The 21,869-nt window shown below is 38.6% G+C and overlaps 2 protein-coding genes across 3 annotated transcripts in view; one reads left to right on the top strand and one right to left on the bottom strand.

The window, feature by feature from the left end:
* Window positions 1-1,669: 1,669 nt before the first annotated feature.
* Window positions 1,670-15,073, top strand: LOC126278528 (40S ribosomal protein S12). The gene is made up of 5 exons (XM_049978705.1): window positions 1,670-1,758; window positions 1,854-1,923; window positions 2,023-2,157; window positions 12,158-12,362; window positions 14,959-15,073. The coding sequence occupies exons 2-5, from the start codon at window positions 1,907-1,909 to the stop codon at window positions 15,025-15,027; spliced, it is 426 nt and encodes a 141-aa protein (XP_049834662.1). The 5' UTR covers window positions 1,670-1,758; window positions 1,854-1,906; the 3' UTR covers window positions 15,028-15,073.
* The window catches only part of LOC126278527 (zinc finger MYND domain-containing protein 10), a 113,063-nt gene continuing 106,150 nt past the window's right edge, over window positions 14,957-21,869 (bottom strand). For both annotated transcript variants that reach the window (XM_049978703.1, XM_049978704.1), the window contains one exon: window positions 14,957-15,343. In XM_049978703.1, coding sequence (XP_049834660.1) covers window positions 15,259-15,343 — 85 coding nt within the window. In that variant the 3' untranslated portion in view covers window positions 14,957-15,258. The remainder of the gene's footprint in view (window positions 15,344-21,869) is intronic.

Genomic DNA, 21,869 nt, shown 5'->3' with positions numbered 1-21,869 from the left:
TCCCTGATCATGTATTAGAATAACAGACAAAAACACATGAGATGAGGTCGTAATTATGAATAATGACTATTATCAGGTGTAGAATGGAATGACTAAATGAAAATTTGTGCCAGACTTATTGCCCACTTATTGCGAGTGGTCGCCTTAACATTTAGCTATCCATGCACAATTCATGGGCAGACCCAAACTTCCATATGTCGTCAGCCACATGTCTACAATCTGTACATGCACATTCACTATGTTTATTCCTGTACAGATCAGATACTGTGCTTCAAAGTCGCATGTTCGGTATCGGCAGATAAATGCGATATTGCAGTGCGACGACCACAGCCATTACTAACACATCACATGAATTCAAAATGTTCAAATGTTTGTGAATTGCTAAAGGACCAAATTGCTGCAGCCATCAGGCCCTAGACTAACTTATGGTAAGAACAAAACACACACACACACACACACACACACACACACACACACACACATGCTCGATTAAGGACTCGAACCACCGGCGAGAGGGACATGCAATCCGTGACATGGCGCCTCAAGCCATGTGGCCACTTCTTGCAGCTCAGATGAATTCGCAATTGCGAATAGTGGCTGCCATCAGCTGTAGAATGGAATGACGACAATGAAAATTTGTGCGAGACTGGAACTCGAACCCGGATTTCCCGCTTATATGAGAGTTTGGGTCTGGCTATAAGTCATGCACGGATAGCCAAATGAGAAGGCGACCGCTCGTGATAAGCTGGAAATCCGGGTCTGAGTTCCGGTCTGGCTCAAATTTTCATTGTCGTCATTCCATTCTACAACTGATGGTAGTTATTATTCGCAATTTGTCGTCATTCCATTCTACAGCAGATGGTAGTCATTATTCGCTATTGAGAATTCATCTGACGTGTTTAGTAACGGCTGTATTCGTCGCAGTGCATCATCAAAGTACACTGGCACTACAATATCGTTAGAGATAACAACGTTACCAGATTTTAATCAGTTTGAAAACAAGACGGCGACATTCAGGCGAATCAGTCAAGACACGTAATGAATAATTAAATGCCAAACTAACGAAAATGATCGTAATAAAATAACTGTAATTGTGAAATGGAAAATGTATTACATAGACAAGCCCCGTCTTGGAGGTACTAACATAGATCGTCACAAGATAGCGCGACGGACGAAACCTGGAGAATTGGACAGAATCATATTTGGGATATTTTAGTTATTTATTATATGTCGTTTTACGCGTGGGCTGCACTCTAGAAGACATTTCATCCTGGGTTGCGCAGTTATTTTTTATTAAAACTCTCATAGCATTAAAATGCTGAGACAGATCGTTGTGTAACGACAAGAGTAATTAGATCGTAGGACATGGAAAAGATCTCAACAGAAACCGAGATTTCCTGAACTACGATGTAAATTGTTGGAACAGTTGGAGTCATTGGCCTATTCATAAACAGCCTTTGCGTAGTTACACTGTGAGCTATTGATCACACAGGACGCCACACAACATAGATGCACATCTTTCTTCGTGGAGTCAATTGAAAAAAATATGGGCGGAGATTAATACCATAATGCAGATTAGTGCATTAGAGTTGCTCGACTGTTATTTTAGATTGTGGTATGCAATTATTTGTGGCGACACTTTTGTTGCATGTGTGAAGCTGGCATATACTATCGATTGACGCTACTTCGGTATATGAAACTTCTGTGTTGTAATCTTTGATGTCTTCCTTTCTGGGGTGTGCAAGGCGTCGTGGAAGTGTAAGTGTTGACCACGCTGTGAATATCCAATTTATTTGTGTTTGAGGTTTAAGCATCCGCAATAAAACTACTATTAATAGCGTATTATATTTTAGTGACGCTGTGAAGAGTTCAATATTCATTATCCAGATCGTCTCATTAACACGTGATGTCGGACGTTGATACGTAAGTGTAAATAGTGTTGATTGTTTTTTTTTTGCACATGGCTTTTAATGATCTTTTTCATTCTTTGATTTTTCTTTAATTGCCTCAATATTTTGTTAGCGATGATGTCCCTTCAGCGGCACCCGTTGCCGGAGGAATGGACATAAACACTGCTCTTCAAGAAGTTCTGAAAACTGCGTTAACTAGTGGAACGCTAGCGCATGGTCTTCACGAAGCGGCAAAAGCGCTAGACAAGTAAGTATAAAATTATCATTTGTATTTTTGAAATATCTTGTGCAGATTTCGTCGTGAATACCAATGTTGTTCGCAGAGGTACCGTATAGGTCTATGTCTTGTAACTTGCCGATCGTTTACGAGAGAGTGTGTACTTGTTTTCTTGCCAGAGTTTAATCGAGGACTACGCGTGCGGTGGTTTATGTGTGTTACGGTGCAGATGCTGGGAATACTTTCTGTGTTTACGTCATTCGTGTTTAATCAGTACTAATCGTGCACTAGTTTTCGTATTCCATGGATAATTATGCACGATAAATCGTAATGATGTGGAACGAGTTATTTTTCACTCACATCGTAAGTTAGTTTGTAATTATGGATACTTGCTGAACGTTTCTTTTATGTATATACTTTTTTTAAAACGCTACTGTGGAAAGGAAGTTCGGAGCGAAAGTGTATCATCGGCTCGTGGCACAGCAGTACCTCCTTTTTCTTGGAGCAACCGCGATGTACTTTCGAAGATTTAATACATTGGTGCGACATAGAAGTGAAACGAGAGTGGATGGCAAGTCTCTAGCACTAGGTAGATTCTTTTCGCTCATATATCACACACCACGCACAACACCGCTCGTCAATCAACATTATACTGCTCACCCTGGATACTTACTACTTCCTCGCACCATAATTTACTTCAGAGTCAGTAACGAGTCTAAACATCTCGGAGCGGGACGAAGCTAACAGACACACGTAAAACGATTTCCAAAATAATGTCGATCATCATTGATAGTTGTAAACAGATTTCCAGTGTATTATTCTAAGAAATGTTCATTATAAATTATCAGATTTGTTTACGTGTCTATTTTCCATTTTTTCTTTCTGGCCGATCATTCAAACAATAGATTTGCAATTGAACATATGTTTCCTAAGCATTATTGGCATGTCTTTTATGTGTGAACTTAACAGCTGTGACATATTTGTGATGTCCTATTCACCAGACACACTGATTTTGTACAGGAAGCAATCTACAGAGTTGGAGGACATGAAAGGATGCAATAAATGGGAAGGGAATGAGGCAAGTTATGTAGCATATCCCTGACATCCAGTCAGTCTGAAGAGAAGTTCCTTTGCTAACCAATTGGCAGTTCTTTGCTGCCACGGTGTCCTATTAGTCTCCTCCTCTAGGCAGTTGTGCCCCTAATTTCTTTCCTCTCCAATTTGATTCAATACCTCATTCATTACGTGGTTTACCCAACTGATAATCTACAGCTTTCTTCTGTAGCACAACAATCTGATTTCTTACAGCTGATGCCTTTTTATTTTAGTTACTCATGTAACATCACATTTATGACCACCATATTGACAAAATTGTAAAACTGTATGGAAGGAAGGGAATTGGCGACTGTTTCTAGAAACAAAGTATTGTCTGCACATTTTAACAAAAGCCCAAACTGGTAGTAGACTAAAAATGTTCTAAGGTACCTTTAAATTGATTTTTGTGACATTTCTAAATTTGTCTGTATAAACTGCTATCTAAGAGTGCAATACCTACAATAAGAAATCATCAGGACTGCAGTAATGCACGCTACATCTGTACTCTGCAAAGCACTATGAGGTGCATGGCAGAGGGTGTCCCATTTTAAGTTATTAGTTTCTTCCTGTTCCATTCATGTATGGAGTGCAGGAAGAATGAGTGTGTGTGTGTGTGTGTGTGTGTGTGTGTGTGTGTGTGTGTGTGTGTAGGAATTATTCTAATCCTATCCTCATGATCCTTATGTGAGTGATATGTAGGGAATTGTAGCATATTTCCAGTCATCAGATAAAGCTGGTTCTTGAAACTTTTAAAAGTATTTCTGGGATTGTTTACGTCCTTCGTAAAGTGTCTGCGAGTTCAGTTCTTTTGGTATCTCTGTGACACTCATGGATCAAACAAACCTGTGACCATTCATACTCCTTATCTGTACATGTTCAATATACTGTATTAGTCTTATTTGGTACGGGTCCAACACACTTAAACAATATTCTAGTGTGGATTGCTCAAGTGATTGGTTACAAATCTCCTTCCTAGGATGATTGATCATCCCCAGTATTGTATCAATAAACTGAACCTGTTATTCTATCAATAAAATGAAGTCTGCCATCTGTTTTACCCATGACTTAGCTTATGTGAACATTACATCTCATACCCTTACAAAGTGTTACACACAGATATTAGTGCTAGTTGGCCGATTTCAGCAGCTACTCATTGATATTATAGGTGTAGGATACTGTTTTTTGTTTTGTAAAATGCAGAATTTTACATTTGTGCACATTTAGAGCAAGTTGCCAATCTGCACCCATTGAAATCTTATTCAAGATCTGACTGAATATTTATGCAGCTTCCCTCAGATAGTATGTTGTTATATGTAACTGCATCATCTGCAAAAATCTTGGTTTTTACTATTGTCTGCAGGTCATTGTAACACAACATGAGCAGCAGGAATCCCAACTCATTTCCCTGTGGGACAGTCAAAGTTGCTTCTACTTCTGACAATGAGTTTCGATCCAGCATAACATGTTGTCCTCCCTAACAAAAAGTCCTCAGTGCAGTCACAAATTGCAGTTGATACCCCATATGATTGTAATTTTGACAATGTGTGTCATACGGAGTCATATGCTTTTCAGAAATCAAATACATTTTGTTTTTGAAATCCTTGCTGTTGGCATTGAGGTGGTCAATATACATCATTATGCTAGAGCTCAAGTATGTTTTAAGGTTCTGCAACATAACTGATGTCAAGGTTATTGGATGGTAGTTTTGTGGATCACTTCTACTACCCTTCTTGTAGATGGGTGTGTACGATCCGGGGAAAACCCGGGAACTTTTTTGTCCGGGAAAAACCTGGGAATTTTTTAGAATTCCTTGAATTTTTCATTGTTTTAGTTACCAGTTAAATTTTTGTGATTTTTAACTGGTAAGAAGCAATACTCTAACAAAGGATATTACTGTATCCCGCTTTTGCAGAATAATACTGCAGCAACAAAACATGAACGAGAGAAAAAAACGAAAATCCGACTTGTCGCGAAGGAAATGTGCCATGTACAAACAACAAAAAACACTGCTCATACAATCGTCTGCCAACCAAAGTGTATCAAAGGCTTTAGGAAGAATATGCGGTGCTCCCTAACAGCAAATTGCCTCTGTGATGTGACAGCTGTTTACATTAGATTCATTTGAGCAGTTGTGGGCTCTTGCGTGTGCGCAGTTGTCACGTGCGAGTAGTGCCTTATCCTGCTTTTGGCCACAGATGTGTGGCTTGGCGTCACTATCTAAATTTCTCCTGTTTGGAAATCGTAGGTCGGGGGCTGAGAGCACAGAGCAGTCTGAGTTATAGTGGGGAGGTGGGTGGTTTCCACGTGACCTGTGTTTATGTTTAGTGATTTTGCTTTTTGCTCTTCGGTTATTGCTCTCACATTAAATGAAAACAAAAAGGATTTCTGTGGCCAGGAGCTACCAAATGAATTTAAATACATTCGCATAATTACGGAAGGCTAAAATATGTTGTTAGTTTCAGGTTTTATTTCCACCTTTCTGACAGTCAAGCATTCATTGCCTTGCAGAACAATGAAGTTAGACAAAAATGTTTGCTAAAGAGATTTGCTTTTATTAATCTTATGCGCTGAGGCAGTCAATTCATTTGAAACGAAGTGTTAAATTTCACACAGTTTGCTAGTTTCAACTGTTCGCTGCATTTCAAGAGCACGTTTTCCAACTTCTGGTTCGTATAGAATTATGCCTTAATAATGAACTAAACATGAGGTAATAGAGTACTGGTACTCAAGAAAATTCACATAAGAATCTGCAAGATTGTGCACTTTAAGCTGAATTATGCATTTTAGTATGGTTCACGAAATTCTGATGCTCCTGAAGTATCTTCTGATGCCTTGTTTCTTGTATGACATAATGCAAGATCTTTTAATGTTTTACGCATACAAACATGGGGGCTTCCTGCATCATTGTAGCTGCGCAGGTGCAGTGACACCTGTTATCTGGCACTTTCTGGCAACTACTGAAATGAATCAATTTCTAGCAGGCCACAGGAAAATATTGTGAATGATGATTTGAAAAGTGTTACTTTCAAAGTAAATTTCCTTTTATGCGAGATGAACTATGTGCGAGAACTTAACAATGAATTTCTTAGATCACAGAGCATTTTACTCTCATTCAAAAATAAACTCTTTGAGGACAACCATCTAGAAGAATTTCGAGCCCAGAAGATCAGACATTTATGTTATTAAAAATTTTACTGGCACATTATGTGATGTTTCTTAAAGTGAACAAGCACAAAAAGATCCACATTATATGTGGAAGCTTAGCTTCTCTTGCAGCTTATTAATCTTTATTTGTGGTAGCTTTTTCTTGTAGCAACACTATGTTATTAATTTCCACCTTTAACTTTTTTGTGTATCATTTAAGTGATCTTGCTATTGTTTGACTACATCATGTGTCCTATTGCTGTCATTAGCTGGCGAGATCACATGACATGAGCTATGACTGGCTCACAAAAGCGTGTCGCAATCTCGATTTCATTGTTACGGAAAGTAAAGTGCAGTGTTTCGTAGAATTAGAGTTTATATACCTCCGTAACACGAAAAAATGCAGTGTACATGTTGCTGCACATCAAAGATCTTTCCAAAACGTGTTTATACCCTCCACCCCCCGTTTCATGTTCTAAAGTGCCGGCAAATTCAACATCTGTGTAGAAAACCATAAACAGTCTAAGGATTGATAAGTTTTACAGTTCTGAGGAAGAGTATACTGTCACTTAATACAGAAAAAGTGTTTTCTCTGCTGGGAAATCTGGGATTTTTTTTCTTGTCCATGTATAAACCCATGGTCCGATGTATACCCTTTACCAAGAGCTGGGCATTATATATTTTTTAAGGGATCAATGATAGGTTATAGTTAGAAGGGGGCTAACTTGTCCACAAATTCAGTATAGAATCCGACGGGATTCCATTGGGTCCTGGAGCTTTGTTCATTTTTAATTATTTCAGCTGTTTCTCAACATCACGCCAGTAATATTTATTCCATTCATCTTTTCATAGGTACAACATTTTGATTGGTTTATTCTCCTGGGTTTTCTTTATAAAAGAACATTGGAAAAGGTAGTTAGGCATTTCGGGTTTTGCTTTGCTGCCCTCAATTTCAGTTCCTGTCTGATTTGCAACGGACGGAACACTAACTTTGGTGCTATTAACAGCTTTCACATGATGTGATTTTCTTTGGGTTATGTGGAAAATCAGTTGACAGTATTCTGTTGTGGTATTAAGAAAGCAGTTGCTCTCTTAGCAGCCAAATGTGTTTCATTCTACACTTCTGTCTTATTTTCCCTATGTTTTGGTTTTTAAGTTGGACTGGGTACATAGCTATCCAACGTGTGGTCAGCTATTCTTTTAAACTTCATCTGTAGTTCCTGTACATGTTGCTGCCCAGTCACAAATTCACCATTTAGATGTGGCACTACTGTTTTATATCTAGCTTATTGAACATGTATATCTTACTTCTTGTTTAAGCTGTCCTTCACACTTTGGTGGTCATTGTTGCCACAACCCCATCATGGTCAGAGATACCAGTTTTGATATGGACATCCTCAAAGAGGTCATGTCTGTTCGTTGCCATTAGATTCAATATGTTTCTATCATGAGTGAGGTTCCTAACTCTGTTCTTGGTAGTTTGCAGAGAAAGCATTTAGCAAAGTTTCCCAGGATATTCGATCATGCCCACCAGTAACAAAACTGTAATCTTCCCAACTAGTGTGTCTCCACCGATGATTACAGTATGATTGGATAACTTTCATGCAAGTGGACTGAGGTTTTCTCGAAAGTTTTTGGTTACATTGGGGGACAAGTGTGGTGGGCGATTGAAGGATCCAGTTATTTTATGCCCACCCTGATACAAACAACAAATGTATAGCATTTTGTATCGTTACAGTAATGATCATGTTTTCCCAGTTTCGAAACTTGTGCAATTAGAAATTGAACTTCATGAACGCTTCCAGCAACTATTTAAATGCCTTAGTGTTGTGGGAACTGGCATGCTGTTAGTGTGAGGGGGTTCTTACCTGAGGAATACAGAAAACAGTGGCATAGTGCTGTGCCAATTTTTTTAAATTAAGACATTTTTTAGTCACTGACCTATGTCTGTATCCCACATGTTCATTGTGGTGTTAATACTGGCCTAGAGTCTTACCTGAGCTCTTGATACTCAGTGGCTTGTTCTTACTCAAAAGGTGTGTAATTCTCCTGTAGGTGATTACTACCTTTCCCCTAGTTGTGCAAGCTTCTACAGCCTTACATTTCACTTGTAGCCATTTTGAATTTTGTTGGTCCGTTCAACAGTTTAATTTGTTGTATTTTCCTATTTCATCAATTACATTCAATATGTCTTATCCATGTGTTTCTACTAGGTCTTGTCTTTTTACTCATGTGATCCTGTGTTACATTCACTGTTTCGTCTTAGTTCTATCCATTTGTCTTCTGTTGTACTCCTTGCTCATTTCAGTACAGCATTGCCTGATCCCTCTGGAATCACCAGCCTCTGGTTCTTTCAATTTATCCAGGTCCCATCCCCTCAATTTCCTATCTTTTTGCAATTTCTTCAGTTTCACTCTGCAAGTTATAACCAATAGATTATGAACAGTGTTCCTATGTGCCCCTGGAAATTATTTCACAGTATAAAATCCTCTTATTATATAAATGTTGTGGGAAAGTTCCTGTAAAAAGTAAATATTTAAGATTCAAGGAGATCGCACACCAAGCAGAAGTAGTGTGAAGTGTTTGAAATGCTGGCATGTAGGGACTTAGGTGTGGGTTGTTTGTGGATTTTTTTCCTGCTTCTTATAGGATAACTCCAAAAACTAGCATGTTTGCTTTCTTTTTTTGCTTATTGTCATCTTGATGCTTGTGCTTTTTGGTGAGTGGTCTCCCAACTAGAAATCTTCCAATATACTCAAGTCTCTTCTATGTATAAAATTTTTTCATGGAACTAAGTATTAGTGATAATTAAATTACCTTCTTTCCCTTGATCTACTACTGAATTCGTCAAGCTTTACAATTAAATTGTCTGAATAATTTCTTTCTCATCATATATTCTTTAAAGCTACTCACCTGTGAATTGAATTGACATGTAAATTTGCACTACTACAACAGATGGGTAAAGGTATAAAAGGGCCAGTGGTGTGCTTACGTGTTTTCTGCAGGAATGTTGTCAACACTTGTGAGATATGGTGGGACCAAAAGAATGTGTCAGCTGTTTATGCAGCCAATGCAACAGCAGCAGGTAAACGTGTTTTGAAGTAATACAGTCAGAAGAAAGAGTGCAATATTGGTGGATCAATGTTGTTTTTTGTCAAATCGTTGATACACTTAAGTGTGTTCCCTCACATAGATTGTGTTCATTTCACCACTCCACTTGATACATGTTGTGTCCCTGCAATTAATCCACAAGACATTCACCGGCAACAGTCTTGTTTATAGCACTTGCTGGCATAATCACAAAATATTTCTCTCAAGACTCTCTAACAAACTGAGAAACAGCTAATAAGGCAATGGCTTCAATTTTGAGGCTAGAAGTAAATTGCCGCATCTCTCACCTCTCATTGGTTATGTCAAAGAATCATCCCAATGGCTCTGCCAAACTGACATGTTGCCAACCTATGAGCAATATATAAACACTGCTGTGACTGCTGCTAGCCCTGATCTAGACTCAGTTTTTCTTTGCTCTGATGGTGTTCACTGTACTGTTTGTAGTAGGCTACATAGTTTAACCATATTTTTTTCTTTTTGTTTCATTTCAGAAACACACATAGGTGTGCAGATAACATGTCATATTAGTCTTTGACCAAAATTTGGCCACTTCCAGTCCATTTTCAGTTGACACTGAAGCATGTGCTGGACAGTGTGGACTTCCCCATAACAACACTTAGCGTTGTTTTCTGTTGCCAGGTTAAACCTTGATGCACCCACTTCTGATCTCAGCCCATTCATAGATTTCCAGGTCATTCATTCCTCACCATTTCCTGAAGGCAGAGTTTCAGAAATTATTTTCCAACTAGAGAGAAGGGAAGTCTTATCCCTTCAACGTTGCACCCTGGTAATTTCAGGAGTGGTAGTAAGTGCCTTTGATGTTCTAAGGAAATTCTTCCTTGACTTCAATTGCTGTGAAATTCAGTTTATGTCCATACAGGGGATGATTCCATTTTTTCTTTTCATTCCTTATTTGCTGTAGTTTTTCTTCAAAGTGAGGTTGTGTTATTCCTTTAAGGCAGGGGCAGCTTTCAAACTACTTGTTATAATTCTGCAGATGTTGTTAAAAGTGACGTTTGCCTGTTTGGCAGGTGATGAATTATACCAGGACAAGTGTACTGTGCTGCAGAGTAGGCTAATGCCAGTGCAGAGGTTCAGATGGTTTCAGGTTGACTACATCACTGTGATGTGGCCAGTTTTCTTAATGGATTATTCATCGTGGAAAATTTCAACTTGCAATTCGTGAAGTGCACTCTCTTGAAAGTAAGAGATCTTTCCAGTGTCACACCTGGGTATTTTGGAATGTACAAATGTTGCAACTAAACTTCTAACCATAGAATCAATTTATGAGTACCTATTTCTCAAATGAAAACCACACACTTAGTCTTTAAGGGGTTTGGTTTAAGCTTGATTTATACTATAGTATATTAATAGATCTTAAAGGGCATTTGTCAGGGTGTGCTCCTGTGATTAAAAGCTTAAGGTCTGAGTGGCAAGAGCAAAATCAGCAGCATACATGAAACTTTCGATGTTGGGGCCATAGGTTGGTAATTTGTATACATTTTGAATAGGATTGGAGCCAAACTGCTTCCTCCGGAAGACCATTTCTCTGTAGTTTCCATGCACTTGAAAGTCAACAAAGAATTAGGTTTTTCAGAATTGCTGTGATGAACCCAGTTAGGCCAGAATTGTAGGTTATATTGTGTAGTAGTAGTGGTGGTGGTTGTGGTGGTGGTGGTGGTGGTGGTGGTGGTTGACGGTGTCATAGGTTGCTGACAAGTCGTCGACAAATACCACCCCTGTCGCTTTTAGAGCTTCAAACCCAGTTTCAATTAACTGTGTGAGATTCAACAGTTTTCCAGTGCAGCTTTTAATCCTGTATTGACCAAACCAGTAATCCCATTCTTCCTGTCACTGCACTTCAGTAATTCCCACAATATTTAACTCAACCTGTTTTGCTTTGTAAGTTCTCTAACCTACCTATTTCATGACAGGATATAGAGTTCCAATCTTGAGTTGTCCCTGTCCAGTATTCTTTATTGGGCATATTTTGCTTTCCAAATATTTTATCCGAGAAGATACTATGGCCATCTAGATTTAGGTTTCTATGGTTTTTGTGAATCAGGTTTTGAAATATTGCCAGCTTTGTCATCCTTGCTCCATTACCGTGTGTGCTCAGGCTCCAATCATCCCCTTATCAGGTATTTGGGTTGTGCTGACTTTCTAATTTCATAATTGCCAAGACATTAAACCTTAATCTTCCTTTCGCTCCCATACAGTGTAAAACAATCATTGAACCATTTTTAGAGCATAAGGGTAAATATGAAACAGTTATTGTAGACTTTTTGAAAAGAGGTTTGTGATTGTAATAAATTGTAATATTGTTGCAGGGAATAACAGAAAGCTGCGGAATTTGAAACACACTTAAGATTCTTATGTTAATATTTGTGGTATCTATCTGCGCTGAATGTAGTTTTTAGTGACCTGTTGTCTTTATAAGAACACTCCAAAGCACATTGTTGTTTTAGTTTTATGTTTAAATTGTTTATCAGATCCACATTATATTCTGTGAGCGAGCTTTTTTGTGCCAGTGATGAAAGTAAAAGGTCTCCCTCTTCTGAAGTGTTACCCAAAAAATTACAGTAAATGTAGAGAGAACCTTTCTGATGGCATTTGATATTCAATTAATTATGTGGCTGTTCTGTATTATTGAAAACTAATACTTTATTGTGAATTACAGGCGACAGGCACTGCTGTGTGTTCTCGCTGAAAATTGCGATGAACCCATGTATAAGAAACTGGTTCAAGCCCTATGTAATGAACACCAGATTCCTCTTATCAAAGTGGATAACAACAAGAAGTTGGGTGAATGGGCTGGGCTTTGCAAAATAGACAGTTCTGGGAAAGCGCGAAAAGTTGTAGGATGCTCCTGTGTTGTTGTGAAGGTAATTTTACACACATTTTTTCAATGAATTTATTGTAAGTGCCAGAATGTGTAGTTGTCAATGGCAGTTTGTGAAAACAGTGTTTCCTTTTTGACCAAGACTGTTGTAAAAATAATGCTGAGGATGTCCTGTTTACTGGCCTTTGCTGAAATCCGAATTCCTCAGATGGAAGTCCAGTCATGGTAAAATAACCCCAAACATGGATACTGTTGTTACTGAGACTGGATTGATAATTGAGATGTACAGTGCATAGAAGGGAATTTGGCAACTGAGCGGCAGGTGCAATCTGTGTGCACCTATTGTTTGGGTGTGGCATCAGACTACTTAGATGTGATGTTTTCTCTTGTAAGATATATTAGAAAATAGTCCATTAGGTTGGATGAACAGTTGTAGGTGGAAGAGACATTTGGGAAGCAACAGAGAAAATTAGCAATGTAAGTAAGGTAGATTTGTTAGCTATTCAAGTCTATAGTGTGTCACTTTTCCTCCTAACATGAAAAGTATTACATTGGTTTTCACTTGGATTATGAGTTGCATTGAGTGGTCTGTGGTTTGGATTGAGATCACATAGTGTAAGTAACTCTCATTTCGACAATGAATGAAATTAGGCTCAACATGGTTCACAGTTTGATTCAAATGTAGAGTTTTTAGTTAACTGCAATGCATTTTCTTTTTGGTTTTACTTGCCTTACTGTTCACTGATTGTGTTCAGCATGAAGTTATAGTAGGTCCCCTTATTGCAGCGCACACACACACACACACACACACACACACACACACACACACACACACACACCCCTTGCAGACTATAGGGTTGGAAAAATGAGAGATCTGTTTTAACTTTGGTGAAGGACACAAGTATTGTTTTCGCCATAGAATCATACTGTTCTTCAGGAAGTTTGTTTTCATTACCTTATTAGAAATTGTATGTTTAGGCTTTGCCATATTGTTCTGTGTTCAGGTTATCTAAGTGGAAGAGTTGAAGATACTCATATAAAGTAACTTCCATACACCTTTTGACATAAATCTAAAATGTTTTGTGCTTAGCTTTGAGCATGAAGTTTCTTTTATGTTGAAGAAATGTAGTATTTGTCTGAGTACTAGTGTTACAGGGAACCTGGCAATTTTGTGTCAATAATGCACTATATATTTGTTTCAATATTTTACTAGTCTTTAAAGTATTTCATGGTTTTGAGTAAATTAACGTTTTCTCAGTGTTTAGGTGGGCAGGTTGTCTTGATTGCTTGCATCACTTTCTGCAGTAGTGAAACTGCTGTCTGTATGTGATCTGTCTTTTTCATTTATACTTACCTATACACATTTGTTCATTCAACACTGGTTACAGTCATCGAAACTGTAAGTCTGTGAAGATCTCTCAAGTGCCGTAAGTACAGTGTTATCCTCTGACTACTTCAATGTGTGCTTGCTGGCTGCAGAGGGAAGCAATTTTGTTAATATTAACAGCAATTGTTTAAATGAGTCTTGCGTAGGCTTCTTTCGAATCCTGTCTTATCGGGTATGCATTCATCGTGTTGGCCAAGAAACAGAATTTCATGTTTACAATACAATGAGGAAAAGTTGCCACATTGTAAAAAAGAGATGTTGAGTTGTAGACAGACAATGAAAAGACTTACACATTCTTCAAAAATAAAAACGCGTGTGTGCACACATTCATAGAAGCAAGCAAAAAGCAAACACTGTGTGCATGCATTGCTGCTGTCTATGCCCACTCTGGGCAGAATGGCTGGTGCGCGTGTGCGTGCGCGTGTGTGCGTGTGCGTGCGTGTGTGTGTGTGCGTGCGTGCGTGCGTGCGTGTGTGAACTCTGAATTCTGGTTGTATATTTTTAGAATTTTTTGTAGATGGTTGCCAGACGCTCTTGTGAATAGCGTTGTTGAAGGAAGCTATTGTAAATTATACAGAAAGTTTTTATTTGTAGAAAATCAGTAAAGATATTTTATACAAATACTTTGTCTTATGGTTTAAATATTCCATATACATGTGTGTTTCTGTAAATCACTTACACATCCATTGAAAAGGACAGTATTGATTTTCTTTTTCATTAATGTCCAATCCTAGATAAAGTGTAGTTCATTATTTATTGTGTCAAGAGTGACAGTAGACCATGATCTTGGTTTTAAACCACAATTTGATTAAGGTGATATTTATGCTATTTTCATGAATTTGTTCTATGATCTATGCCTTTCTTGTAATGTATATTAAAAATGAGTGAATAATTTTAGATGATGTAAATACTGTGGAGTTGGAGATATACTAAAGGATTGAAAATGTAAATAAGACATGTATTCATGTGATTCTTACTTATGTACTAACCACTGTTGTAGTTTTTTAATTGATTTAGTAAATTTACAGTAGTTAGAGCCATTACATGCACTAAATCACCATACTTGATACATAAAGAAATACAGCAAGGTATAATTAAATGATGATCTGAAGGCGGCTCCCTCTTCTGAGGTGTTACCCAAATATATACAATGTGCTGTGAAAGCCTTTCTGAAGTATTTGATAATTATGTCTTATGTATCTATGTGAAGCAAAAGGTATGTACTTTTCAATGCACAAACATTTTGTTTCAGGATTACGGTGAAGAGACTCAAGCATATGATGTCCTGAAAGAATATCTTAAGCAAACGAGAGAACCATAAAATATTTTTTTGTACAAAGGATGTATTAAAACAAAATTAAAAATTGCATTTTGTTTCATTGCTACACCAAAAATCCTGCTAAATAAATGACATGTAAAATATCTTCATAGCAGATTTGTAAAATGTCTGAGCAGCCCATCTGTGGCTGTTTGGTTGAAAACATATATTTTGTTAGTATATGCAAATTACAAGGTAAAGCATTTACTTTTGTTGCAGTGGCGATATCTGCAATTAATTCACACTCAATTTCTGGAATGATTCAGAAAGTTTATTGCATGTAGTTTTGTGTGTTGGCCAGTTTTTTACTTGGCATTCCCTGAAAAAAAAGTAGATACATTTATACCTGTTTATTCACAGCACACTCAGTTGTAAATCTAACATTGTTGTTAAAGTAGTATCAGTGGGAAAACTTGAGACAGAATGACTTTTAGTCCTAACCTCTGCAAGTAAAATTCCTGTTTGTGCCTTTAGATCACATGAAGTATAGACAACAAAGGTTTGGAACTTTCTTCATAGGAAAGAGCAAGCTGGGATCTCTTATCTATTCTTATTGTACCTCAATAAAATAGAAACTTCCACATGGGGGAAAAATATATTAAAAACAAAGATTCCAAGACTTACAAAGTGGGAAAGTGCCGGTAGACAGGCACAATAAAATAGCACAAACACACAAAATTTCTAGCTTTCGCAACCAACGGTTGCTTCTTCAGGAAAGAGGGAAGGAGAGGGAAAGACGAAAGGATGTGGGTTTTAAGGGAGAGGGTAAGGAGTCATTCCAATCCCGGGAGCGGAAAGACTTCCATTAGGGGAAAAAAGGACAGGTGTACACTCGCGCGCGCGCACACACACACACGCACATATCCAGCCACACAGACACAAGCAGACATTTGTAAAGGCAAAGAGTTCGGGCAGAGATGTCAGTCGAGGTGGAAGTACAGAGGCAAAAAAGTTGTTGAATGACAGGTGAGGTATGAATGGCGGCAACTTGAAATTGGCAGAGATTGAGGTCTGGTGGATAACGAGAAGAGAGGATATATTGAAGGGCAAGTTCCCATCTCCGGAGTTAGGATATGTTGGTGTTGGTGGGAAGTATCCAGATAACCCGGATGGTGTTACACTGTGCCAAGATGTGCTGGCCGTGCACCAAGGTATGTTTAGCCACAGGGTGATCCTCATTACCAACAAACACTGTCTGCCTGTGTCCATTCATGCAAATGGACAGTTTGTTGCTGGTCATTCCCACATAGAAAGCGTCACAGTGTAGGCAGGTCAGTTGGTAAATCATGTGGGTGCTTTCACATGTGGCTCTGCCTTTGATCGTGTACACCTTCCGGGTTGCAGGACTGGAGTAGGTGGTGGTGGGAGGGTCCATAGGACAGGTTTTACACTGGGGGGGGGGGGGGGGGGGGTTACAAGGGTAGGAGCCAGATGTTAGGGAAGGTGGTTTGGGGATTTTATAGGGATGAACCAAGAGGTTACGAAGGTTAGGTGGACGGCAGAAAGACACTCTTGGTGGAGTGGGGAGGATTTCATGAAGGATGGATCTCATTTTGGGGCAGGATTTTAGGAAGTCGTATCGCTGCTGGAGAGCCACATTCAGTCTGACCCAGTCCCGGGAAGTATCCTGTCACAAGTGGGACACATTTGGGGTTCTTCTGTGAGAGGTTCTGGATTTGAGGGGATGAGGAAGTGGCTCTGGTTATTTGCTTCTGTACCAGGTCAGGAGGGTAGTTGCAGGATGCGAAATCTGTTTTCAGGTTGTTGGTGTAATAGTCGAGGGATTCAGGACTGGAGTAGATTCATTTGCCACGAAGGCCTAGGCTGTAGGGAAGGGACGATTTGATATGGAATGGGTGGCAGCTGTTGTAATGGAGGTACTGTTGCTTGTTGGTGGGTTTGATGTGGATGGATTTATGTATGTATTTACGGTCTTAGTGGTTCAGGAATACTGACATTCCAATGTTTCAGTAACACATTTCAGTTTCTGTGAAACTAATCAATTTATGAGATAATTATCAGATTTCAGTATTAGTTTCTTTTTCTGTTGCAGATTTTGTTTTTGTACTTGCTAGCTTCTGACTTCAGCCATTTTACTTTTGCTAACTAATTTTTATGCACAGAATAACATACTGCAGTAATGAAGCCACTAAAATTTTTGCATTATGTACAGGCTGTGTGTAATGGCTCTCAAAGTTGTAAACACACAGAATCTTATGTACTAGCTTTGAAAAGTTCTTCTGTTTATACTTAGTAATGTCTCCATGTCAACTCAGTACATTTCTTTGATTATATTGCTTTGTCCAGCTTACTGTGTGCACTAATATTAAAGAGTTCGATATCAACTTGCATATTTACCTGAGTGACTTAGTGCGAAAGTGCACTGTGATTTTATAGGGCATTACCATAGGACCGGGTGTGTGTCTGCTTGCGTAGAAGTATTTGATGTGGAACCAAATCTTACCAGGTGTTGTTTTTAATAAATACAAAAAAGTCCCACATTACTTAGAAAGCAGTTTACAGTTAATGTAAAAGACTAATCACATAGAATCAGGAGGATTAATGGACGATACAGATAGACACCATCGCACAGTGTTAACAACCTTCCATAAAATCTAGGATCACACTTAAAGACACTAGTGACCTGCCTCATATTCACATGGATAACATGTGTGTTGTAGTGGTATAAATTACATACGGGAACAATCCTTGTGAATGTTATTAGTGAAAAAACTGTATCCAATTCTATTGCAGTAGTTCTTGAGATTAGCTTACACATACAGGTAGAAAAAATGTGGTCTGGGAGTTTATTTTGGTCATATGTGTAAATGATAAAAATACACCAATTTACCATCAAAGATTTTACAAAATCTTTTTCATAAGACATTTGATAAAGTTCTTTACAGTGGAATATTTTCATGAAAGATCTTTTTACATCAGATGGGGAATAGGTCTTCGTCAGCCAGTTGACACCTGCTGGATAAAGGCCTCCTAGATTTTTGAAGCATTAATGTAGTTACACTCCTGCATGGATTTTGAAAGTAATCCATCTGATCATTACTTAGGTCTTTGAATGTTGCAAAGAGCTTTGTTTGATTTTCCTGGCTTAGTCATACAACCCATTTCACGCCCATTATGGCCACAATTACACATTCCATTCAGTCCATTACCAGATCCATTTGTTTTCCTTTCTCCTAGTAATTCATAATGTACATCTTGTGATTATTTGTTCTAGGATGGTTTTGCAATGATAGTAGTGTGTCACTATCATAGATCAAAACTGGTTGCACACTGATAAGCTTTCCTTATTACACTATTAATAGCAAGGACAATGAGCTCGAACTTGTACAAAATGGGCCAGTAGGCAATGGAGGTGTGCTCTCTCTCCATAGTGAATAAAACAAAAGCAGTCTGATAGGGTTGCCCAATACATGAGGAAAATTTGGTCATTTAATTTAAGATACATCACTTTTTTGTGCATGTACAACAGAGGATGATAGGAGACTGAGAATATTTCACGGATTTGTCATAAAATGAAAGTCCAATGTCATTTGTTCTCAGTATATTAGTTCCAAAAAGCCAAAATATAATCAGCCTGATTTGCAGAAGCATGAAATATTTAAAGGCAATTGGCTAGTATCTCTTTTGTAGGCATGAGAGCATATTACTCATTTTCTATGGGACAGTGTTTTTATTATATTTACATTAGGTGAAAAACTTCAAGATGCATTAGCTCAATTTTATTTGCACGAACCTTGTGTAGCTACTTTTTGTTTACTTACCAGTTCTGTATCTCCATGTACATTAAGTGTAATAATGTATCCAACATCTAGATACCTCAGCTTTGGAACTAGTTTAAAGACCAATCATGGTTTTTAAGTGCACTGCGGATTGTAAGTACTGTGCTATTTATTTCCCATTTTGGAAGTGCGAAAAGGAATTTGGCCACTTAAAAATGCTATGTCAGAGGCCTGCAGCTACAATGGGGTGTCTGGATGTGTGTTTTCAGTTTGTGTTGCGCTGTGAAGGAAAGAGTGTGGTTGACCTTTGTAGTTGTGGCACAAGGTTTTAAAGCATCATATATACAAGTGCATTTTGTTCCAGCACCATCTCCAATGAGACACTGTCTTCTTGGTCAAAAGTTCTTGTGCTTGGCCCTATAGTTTATTATTTTCTTTTGAATGATCTTTTTTTACTCACCCCGAGCGTAGATAAATGTGGATGGATCCTCTTCCGTAATCCTGTTGATTCATGCGATAGAAATTCTGAAGGGAAATGTTATAGATGGGTAAGATCAGGGTTGCCACAGGTTCTGGAAATTGTGGAATTCCAAACCTGTCGGGAAAATTTGAAGGAAAAAACTGGAAAAATCTAATTTTTGTCTCAGTAGATGAAATGGTTCGTTTACTGAGGTGTCGTTCATGGTAGTCGGCTGGGTGCAGCTGAGTAAGTGTGCCACTCACTTATTACCACTGCTTCCCTCCTACCACTCCCCTCAGCTTGCAGTCAGTGCTGCCACCACTTCTTGCCACTAGCCTAGCAGCTGCTGATGAGGCAGGGAGGCTGAGGAGAGGTTTGTTTGGATCTGATTCTCAGATGCAGTGGCTGTAGGCGACAGTCATGTGTGAACGAGTTGTCTGAATGTTTTTTCCTGGCAAAAGCTGTGGCTGAAAATTTGGTTGTGACCACGTGATTCTTTCCTACCTGCTTGTCTGCTGCTCTGCAATTGTCTTCACAGTGAGTTGCTACCTATTGTCATTATTATTGATTCTGAGTATTTGAACAAGTTATGTTGCATGGATTGATCACCATGGTGTCATTTCAACATGTCTGTGGCTCGTGAACAGCTAGCCACACAAATGGATTTGCACGATGGGCTAAAACTGCATGCTGTTTCTGAGGGTATCTATAATTGATGGGGCCTGCCAGTCTGAAGCCATTTGGTTCCATCTAATGTGGAGGCCCTGCCTGTTCACTTTAGTCTCACTGATCTACCTGCATGCTGGGTTGCTTTGTGTGTTGTGTAATGCACCAGATTTTCATGACTTATCCATGTGCCCATGTCTGCAGTACTCCTCAGCAGGCCAGAGGTCACGGGCAATGGCTTTCAGGAATTGCGACTGTCTGACCGCAATTATGTTTCATAGTGTAAGACATTTTATTTGTTCTAGTACATTTTGGCACTTAAAGTAGTTTATATGTTACAAATTACGAACATTAATAAGAAGAAAATTCAGTCGCTGGCGGTTAGTTTGCTATAGCAATGATAAATCACAAAATACTTTAAAAGAGAACAGCTATAACACTGTGGGTAATAACAGACAATAACGAATATAGTAGAAACATTTTATTTGCGGTCACCTACAGTGTTTACACAATTCTTCACCACCTTGTACACTTTTTTCTGAGCTTATTTCTGAAATCGCAAAAGGTACTATTAATCTGCCTTGCGACTCCAAGGAAATGAGTATTTTTGTCACCAGGTGTGTTTTGTTTTATTGAAATAAAATATCAGTGGTTTTAATGAAATAAGCAGACCCTTTGGCTTGCTTTCTCCGATGCTGATGTTAAGTACTTAGATTTTTGCTCACATCAGGAAACGCCATCTGATTGCAAGTTTTTTAACTTGTATTTTGCACTATTGTTTCTTGTACTGTAGCTGCAAAGATACATTGTCGCTTATGTCTTAACTTACCCTTGAGATCTCAAAATTTGTCAGGGAAAAATGTGAAAACTTACCTGGAAAGGCAAAAAGGAATACAAACATCTCAAAAATGAGATTGACAGAAAGTGCAAAATGGCTAAGTAGGGATGGCTAGAGGACAAATGTAAGGATGTAGAGGCTTATCTCACTAGGGGTAAGATAGATACTGCCTACTGGAAAATTAGAGAGACCTTTGGAGAAAAGAGAACCACTTGTATGAACATCAAGAGCTCAGATGGAAACCCCGTTCTAAGCAAGGAAGGGAAAGCAGAAAGGTGGAAGGAGTATATAGAGGGTCTATACAAGGGCGATGTTCTTGTGGACATTATTATGGAAATGGAAGAGGATGTAGATGAAGATGAAATGGGAGATATGATACTGCGTGAAGAATTTGATAGAGCACTGAAAGATCTAAGTTGAAAGAAGGCCCCGGGAGTAGACAACATTCCATTAGGACTACTGACAGCCTTGGGAGAGCCAGTCCTGACAAAACTCTACCATCTGGTAAACAAAATGTATGAGACAGGCGAAATACCCGCAGACTTAAAGAAGAATATTATAATTCCAAAGAAAGTAGGCTTTCAAAGATGTGAAAATTACCGAACTATCAGTTTCATAAGTCATGGCTGCAAAATATTAATGCGAATTCTGTACAGACGAATGGAAAAACTGGTAGAAGCCGACCTCGGGGAAGATTAGTTTGGATTCCGCAGGAATATGGGAACACGTGAGGCAATACTGACCCTACGACTTACCTTAGAAGCTAGATTAAGAAAAGGCAAACCTACATTTCTAGCATTTGTAGACTTAGAGAAAGCTTTTGACAATGTTGACTGGAATAATCTCTTTCAAATTCTGAAGGTGGCAGGGGTAAAATACAGGGAGCGAAAGGCTATTTACAATTTGTAGAGAAAGCAGATGGCAGTTATAAGAGTCGAGGGACATGAAAGGGCAGCAGTGGTTGGGAAGGGAGTGAGACAGGGTTATAGCCTCTCCCCGATGTTATTCAATCTGTATATTGAGCAAGCAGTAAAGGAAACAAAAGAAAAATTCGGAGTAGGTATTAAAATCCGTGGAGAAGAAATAAATACTTTGAGGTTCACCTATGACATTGTAATTCTGTCAGACAGCAAAGGGCCTG

This window comes from Schistocerca gregaria, chromosome 6 (genome assembly GCF_023897955.1).
Source record: "Schistocerca gregaria isolate iqSchGreg1 chromosome 6, iqSchGreg1.2, whole genome shotgun sequence".
Taxonomy (NCBI): domain Eukaryota; kingdom Metazoa; phylum Arthropoda; class Insecta; order Orthoptera; family Acrididae; genus Schistocerca; species Schistocerca gregaria.
The sequence above is the reverse complement of the archived record's forward strand: the minus strand, read 5'-3'. Positions and strand labels throughout refer to the sequence as shown.